General features: G+C 42.7%; 1 protein-coding gene across 5 annotated transcripts in view; it reads right to left on the bottom strand.

The window, feature by feature from the left end:
- Nucleotides 1–3,660: 3,660 nt before the first annotated feature.
- runx1 (RUNX family transcription factor 1) overlaps nt 3,661–7,871 on the bottom strand; it is an 84,173-nt gene continuing 79,962 nt past the window's right edge. For all 5 annotated transcript variants that reach the window (XM_060898631.1, XM_060898630.1, XM_060898632.1 and 2 more), the window contains one exon: nt 3,661–5,043. In XM_060898631.1, coding sequence (XP_060754614.1) covers nt 4,538–5,043 — 506 coding nt within the window. In that variant the 3' untranslated portion in view covers nt 3,661–4,537. The remainder of the gene's footprint in view (nt 5,044–7,871) is intronic.

The raw sequence follows: 7,871 nt of genomic DNA, 5'->3' as shown, positions 1-7,871 counted from the left end.
AAGCAACACCGTCTCCATCTGTGTCAGCATCACCAAAGGACCCAGACGTGTTTGTCTCCCCTGACAGGCGAAGTGCCGCATCCACTGAGGCCCTCGAAGCCGAAGACCAAGCAGAGCCGAGAAAAAGACCAAGAAAATCGGCAATTCACAAGTTGACTGTTGCCGGGTAAGAAATAATTCTGACATCTCATTATATTCTTCATCCAAAGGTGAAGTAACATTGCGCTCAGGTGACAATTCCATATTTCAATGCAAAATCGCTAGCTGCTAAACTTGGTCTAAACAGGCTGTGCACTGAAACCGTGCAAAGCTCTCGCAGCCTGCTGGTGCTTCCGCAGGTGACGTCACGAATCTGGCTCCAGACTCCCTTGGGATTTTTCCAGACACGTTTTGTTATTCTATTTTTTTCTGCTGTAGACAGATGGCCTTGTGCAAAATTACCCTTCTGGATGAGTGTGTAAAGGGACATTCTTTCATGTTAAAAACCCCCGAAATTGGTCCAGGATATGCACTTTAAATTAATTGATGGCTCTAAATTGACCGTAGGTGTGAATGTGAGTGTGAATGGTTGTCTGTGTCTATGTGTCAGCCTGCGATAACCTGGCGACTTGTCCAGGGTGTACCGCGCCTCTCACCTATAGTCAGCTGGGATAGGTTCCAGCTTGCCTGCGACCCTGTAGAACAGGATAAGCGGCTGGATGGATGGATGGATGGATGGATGGATGTTTATATTTGACTGACATGCTGATTTAAATATCTTTTCAATCAAACCACGTAAATACATTATAAAGGATGTATCATAGAGGAAGTATAAAATATTATCCAGTATATTTAGTAATAAAAGGCACATACTCTAGCTTAATTGAAATATCATAATATAATATAATATGTAATTAATATAATACAGTTTATTAGGTGGGTGGCATGGTGGTGCAGTGGTTAGCACTGTCACCTCACAGCAAGAAGGTTCCGGGTTCAAACCTGCTGGTCGACTGAGGCCCTTCTGTGTGGAGTTTGCACATTCTCCTCGTGCCTGCATTGGTTTCCTCCCACAGTCCAGAGACATGTGGATTCGGTCAACTGACTTCTCTAAATTGCCCATGAATGTGAATGGTTATTCACCTCTGTTTGTGCCCCATGATAGACTGGCAACTTCTCCAGGGTTTCCCCTGCCTCTCACCCACTGTCAGTGACTCCAGCTCACCCACAACCCATAACTGATAAGCGGTATAGAGAATGAATGATACGATTATATGATATGATAATACATGATAATTATAATATAATTCACTATAATAATTATTGTCAACTTTGTTGTTGTTGTTGTTGTTGTGGTGGTGCACAGATCAAATTAAAACATTATTTCCATTCAGAAAACTGATAGATAAAAATTATCATTTTATATATTCTCCAAAGGGCGGCACGGTGGTGTAGTGGTTAGCGCTGTCGCCTCACAGCAAGAAGGTCCAGATTCGAGCCCCGTGGCTGGCGAGGGCCTTTCTGTGCGGAGTTTGCATGTTCTCCCCGTGTCCGCGTGGGTTTCCTCCGGGTGCTCCGGTTTCCCCCACAGTCCAAAGACATGCAGGTTAGGTTAACTGGTGACTCTAAATTGACCGTAGGTGTGAATGTGAGTGTGAATGGTTGTCTGTGTGTCAGCCCTGTGATGACCTGGCGACTTGTCCAGGGTGTACCCCGCCTTTCGCCTGTAGTCAGCTGGGATAGGCTCCAGCTTGCCTGCGACCCTGTAGAACAGGATAAAGCGGCTAGAGATAATGAGATGAGATGAGCTATTCTCCAAAATTATCTATAGTAATCTGATTTGTTTAATATATGATCTGATTGGCGTTATTGTTAAGTCAACCCCGAATTGCAAATATTAACTCAATTATGACCTCTAGAATACAAATTTGATGCGTAAAACCTTGTTTTCTGTGGGCAACATAAAAAGAGTCCGTGCTTCTCATCCAAGGACTTCTTATCTGCATGCTGGAAATGAATACTCAAAATTCCATGATAAGTGGGACATGAATTTGACTCATTTGGTGACTTCTTTTTAATATGTTCCCTCAACTCCTAATCCACTCCTTCAGTGTCATGTATTTAGATTAATGCAAGTGTCCTGCTTCTGACCACAGTTAATTTCCCCCGTTTACCGTGATCATGTGTGATTAATCACAGTGTGAAATCTGCAAGCGGAACCCAGCTGAGATGACAGAAGATGGGAATTGTTGAGGCAGACGAGTTTGCAGAGGTTAGTGCCCTGGCTATTGATTCTGTTTGCTGTCAGTGCTGATGCGGGAAAGAAGCGTCCATTTGATGAATGATGTGTAATTGATAGGTGAGAGACCTCGACTCTTAATCAGTCTTGGACTGTTTAGGCTAAATTGTGTAAGAATATGGAGATTGGGCTGGACAATCATGAAGAATCATCAGTGGTAAGTGATAAGATCGGAGCTGAATTTTAAGCGAGAAAGTCTTTTTCAATTACTTGCTCAATTCAACAGCAGTGACATATTGCTCTTAAATGATTCCATCCCATTAATTTTTTACTTTAGTGACTAACTATTTTTGAATAGAGTCACTTTTATCGTGAACATGTTTTAGAGCTGTGGGGTCACATCTGTTATCTGTGAGGTTTGATGGCTGAGTTTTATTTTTGAACAATATTCTAATTGCTATAAATAGGCGCCATTACAAATTAGGCTATGGTTAATGTATCCTTGTCTTTTTTTAAACTGTTTGTCTTTGTCTCTAGTTCTCTCTCACTCATGCGAGCACACACACTTTTGTAACGCTCTCTACACAGATTTTCCATGTCTGTAAAATGCTGCTATGTCTAAGTCTAACTGTAACCCCAGTAACTGAAAATATTTTGAAGACGTGAAAGTCTCTTTTAGTTTTTCAAACAAAAAGTACTTTGCGTTGCGGTAATAGCAGAATGATGGAATTGTGCTTTCCTATCGTTTGTGGGGAATGTGATACTGAAGTAACACACACACACACGTTTATATTTATATGTGGATATTAGTGTGTGTGTGTGTGTGTGTGTGTGTGTGTGTGTGTGTGTGTGTGGCTAGTGGTGTCATGCTGCTCTGACGCCCTCTGCTTTTTATATAATTTTTTTAAACTATATTTTATGTCCCTTGGCCTGAATCCTTGGTCTGGATTATAGCTAATGCTCTATAGTCTCTTTGCACTGACTCTTGGGCCAGAGTGCTTTTAATATAACCCCATGCTCTCTTTTCTCTCCTGTGTGTGACATGAGTGAGGATGTGTAAAGTGAGCTAAACTAGACGGCCAAAAGTAAAGAAGGGAGAAACTGGGAAGAGAGTGGTGTCAAAGAAAGAAGAGAACTACTGAGACGAGTGATGAAGGAGAACATAAAGAGAATGCGTATTTGTCTGTAAGGTGGTGTTGAATAGCACGGGCAGGTCAGGGCTTGTCTGCTTGTCTGTATAAATTCTTCTTGGGTCAGGAATAGCACATGGAAGCAGGGGCAGGCAGCGGGGGTATTAGAAGCTGGCACCATTTTAGGAGCCTGACCATTCTTGTCCTATCAGCACAAGATGACACTGACAGACACAGTCTCCCCACTTGCCCGTTCATTTCTCATGACCCTGATCACTGCTCGGTGAAGAGAAAGAAGGACGCCACACGACATTGTCTACAAATGATCAGTTTCTTCACAAGGTTTACATCCACAAAATAAAGCGGTACTTAAAAAAAACATATAGGCTATGGAGCATTTCTAGTTTTCTCAAGTGTAGAAGTCAAAGACACTGTCACAGCCAATGTCAATCAACCAGTGATATCAACAAGTAGTTTACAGTCTATTTACATAAAAGTAGGGCCAAACTCGTCCATTATACTGGTTTAAGTGGATATCTGAAATACAAACAGGTTTGCACTGTAAGACGACCTTAAAAGGCAGTGACTGATGATGTAAAGCCTCATTAACCTGGGATTCCAGTGCAACAGAGCTCCATGTCTCTTTTCACTCTTAAATGGAAATCACCCGAAGCAATGGAAATCATCCAATGCTTGTGCTGTTAGCACAATGCTAACCTTAGCTCAGTGGTGAGCTCAGTGAGTCACAGGACACACAGCCATCTATAGGTTTTAGTTCGAAATCTCAGAACTACGTATATGCTGGGGCTCAGTCAAGACTCATCGAGTTATTGTAAATAAACAGGCAGTCATGTGCGAAATTCATAATTCATTGTCACAGATGAAGAGTTCCCAGCATATGAGCTGATATTTTGGCAGATATACATTTTACAGCTAATATTTTTCAACTATGATGATATAATTCTTCATATTCAAGTTTGATGACAGTGCTATGTCAGTGTATTTGTTTCGAAGTAGAATGAGCTGGTGTAATAATAATAATAATAATAATAATAATAGCAACAACAAATTATCCATAATTATCTTAAGAAAAACAAAACTGTGTCTCATGCTTTGGTAAAGTGAGTCCATGCACTGCTCCACTTCATATTGGTCAAGGTGTCAGTCCACTATTCAGTAAAGCTGGTGCTCAGTATGGCCGCCACACGGCCTCAGCAGACATGCTGGTTGGAGAGCTGCTGTGGCTTTCCTCTGCCTCAACAACAATGTCATTCTGATTTGGCAGTGAGGGGTGGAGGAGGGCCGAGCCCGTCGAGGCGCTGGTGCAGGGTGGAAGGATCCTGGGGGGCGAGCGGTCCCCACCACCTCCTCCTGACATCATGGAGAACTGGTATGACCCGGTAGCGCTGCTGTAGTAGAGGTGATAGGGTGAAGTGCTGGCCTGGAAGTGTCCACTCTGACCCTGGGAGGAGCCGGCAGGGTAGGGGGGTGGTAAGTAAGTGTGGTAGCGGCCAGTGGGAGCAGTCATGGCTGACATGCCGATACCTATAGCGTTGGTAACAGGGGTAGGGGTGTAGGTGAAGGCTGCGGTGGGGTAAGGAACCCGAGGGTCGGTGAAACGGTTGTCTGGCAGCGAGGGGATGGAGGAGAAGGGGCGTTCCAGACCGACACGTGGGTCACTGAACAGGTCTGAACCTGTAGAAGGAACAGTTTTGGGTTGAAGTTTTATAACATGGAAGTATTGTGCAGAAATGTAGCTACAAATACAGGGTTCTGGATGCATCCAAACACTCCTAATGAAAACTAGACTACATGCGCACTTTTAAAAGGCATCAGACAAAAAAATTATATGAGCTAAATTCACTTAATTGTAAGAGCATCTTAACTGGCAGAGAGAAAGTGTCTGATATTTTGCTTGTTTTAACTGTTTAGCTTTGTGCTGCTATGATTTTGGGAATCTTAGTCCAACTTTCTTGGTTCATCGCTTTACACATGATGATGAATGTCTGATGACTGTACAATAAAAAAAAGACATTGACATTTACTCATCAAAGTTGCTTCAAAATGAGTGAATGAGCACATAGAATGACATATAGACAAATCTGATTTGTGAGACGTGTAACGTCAAAATAAGAAGTGATTTAAGCACAAATGATGCATCAGCTTCAGCTGCATGGAAAGAAGTCTCTGTCAGCTAATCTCTTATTTACATGCCATAAACACATGGTCCATCCTAATTTACCCTCAGATCCATCTGATGTATAGCGTCTTGCAAACATATTCATCCCCCTTGGTGTTTGGCCCATTTTGTCACAGTACAAGCTGGAATTCAAATAGATTTTTTGGGGGGTTAGCATCATTTGATTGACACAACATACCTACAACTTTTTAAAGGTGCAAATTGTTGCTTTATTATGACACAAACAATAATTAAGATGAAAAAACAGAAATTTGGAGTGTGCATAGGTATTCACCCCCCCCCCCCCCCCCCCAAAAAAAAAAAAAAAAAACTTTGTAGAGCCACTTTTTGCGCCAATTACAGCTGCAAGTCTCTTGGGGTATGTCTCTATTAGCTTAGCACATCTAGCCACTGGGATTTTTGCCCATTCCTCAAGGCAAAACTGCTCCAACTCCTTCAAGTTAGATGGGTTGTGTTGCTGTACAGCAATCTTCAAGTTATGCCACAGATTCTCAATTGGATTGAGGTCTGGGCTTTGACTAGGCCATTCCAAGACATTTAAATGTTTCCCTTTAAACCACTCCTGTGTAGCTTTAGCAGTATGTTAAGGGTCATTGTCCTGCTGGAACGTGAACCTTCATCCCAGTCTCAAACCTCTGGCTGACTCAAACAGGTGTCCCTTCAGAATTGCCCTATATTTAGTGACATCCATCTTTCCTTCAGTCCTGACCAGCTTTCCTGTCCCTGCAGATGAAAAATATCCTCACAGCATGATGCCGCCACCACCGTGCTTCACTGTAGGAATAGTGTTCTCAGGGTGATGGGTTTGCACCACACATGGCATTTCCCATGATGGCCAAAAGATCAATTTTAGTCTCATTTGACCAGAGGATCTTCTTCCATGTTTTTGGGGAGTCTGCCATATGCTGTTGGGCAAAATCCAAATGTGTTTTCTTAAGCAATGACTTTTTCTGGCCACTCTTGTGTATGGCTTAAAGTGGTCCTATGGACAGATACTCCCATCTCCGCTGTGGATCTTTGCAGCTCCTTCAGTGTTATCTTTGGTGTCTCTGTTGCATCTCTGATTAATGTCCTCCTTGCCTGGTCTGTGAGTTTTGGTGGGCAGCCTTCTCTTGCCAGGTTTGTAGTGGTGCCATGTTCTTTCCATTTTGCTATAATGGATTTAATGGAGCTCCCTGGGATATTCAAAGTTTGGGATATTTTTATAATCCAACCCTGATCTATACTTCTCCACAACTTTTGTCTCTGACCTGTTTGGAGGCTCCTTGGTTCTCATGTTGCTTGCTTAGTAGTGTTACAGAGTCAGGGTCCTTCCAGAACAGGTTGATTTATACAGACATCATGTGACAGATCATGTGACACTTTGATTGCACACAGGTGGATCTTAATCAGCTAATTATGTGACTTATGAAGTGAATTGGTTGGAGCAGCTCTTATTTAGGGGCTTCATATGAAAGGGGGTGAATACTTATGCACACTCCAGATTTCTGTTTTTTTTTTCCCCATCTTAATTATTGTTTGTGTCACAATAAAACAACAATTTTCACCTTTAAAGCTGTAGGCATGTTGTGTAAATCAAATGGTGCTAACCCTCCAAAAATCCATTTTAACTCCAGTTTGTAATGCAACAAAACAGGACAAACACCAAGGGGGATGAATACTTTTACAAGCCATTGTAGGTGTTGTGATAGAGATCCATTAAAGACAAAGTAATCAGAAAAAGCCAAAATGAAAGAAGGTTTAGATGCTGAGTTAGAGTTTTTCTTAGATTTTGTTTTTGTCTGAAGTTACTGCAAATAAACACTGTTATGAAAGTGTCTCATCTCATTATCTCTAGCCGCTTTATCCTGTTCTACAGGGTCGCAGGCAAGCTGGAGCCTATCCCAGCTGACTACGGGCAAAAGGCGGGGTACACCCTGGACAAGTCGCCAGGTCATCACAGGGCTGACACAGAGACACAGACAACCATTCACACTCACATTCACACCTACGGTCAACTTAGAGTCACCAGTTAACCTAACCTGCATGTCTTTGGACTGTGGGGAAAACCGGAGCACCCGGAGGAAACCTACGCGGACACGGGGAGAACATGCAAACTCCACACAGAAAGGCCCTCGCCGGCCACGGGGCTCAAACCCGAACCTTCTTGCTGTGAGGCGACAGCGCTAACCACTACACCACCGTGCCGCCTGTTATGAAAGTGTATTTTTAATAAATCTGTTTATGGCCACAATCAGAAAACTGAACCAGTTTTGCGATGTCACCTGCAGATAGTTATTCAAACTCGATTTATAGTTGGGTTTTTATACATTTCAGAACTTGA

This window comes from Neoarius graeffei, chromosome 18, assembly GCF_027579695.1.
Source record: "Neoarius graeffei isolate fNeoGra1 chromosome 18, fNeoGra1.pri, whole genome shotgun sequence".
Taxonomy (NCBI): domain Eukaryota; kingdom Metazoa; phylum Chordata; class Actinopteri; order Siluriformes; family Ariidae; genus Neoarius; species Neoarius graeffei.
Note: the sequence above shows the minus strand (reverse complement) of the source record. Positions and strands in the feature narration are given on the sequence as shown.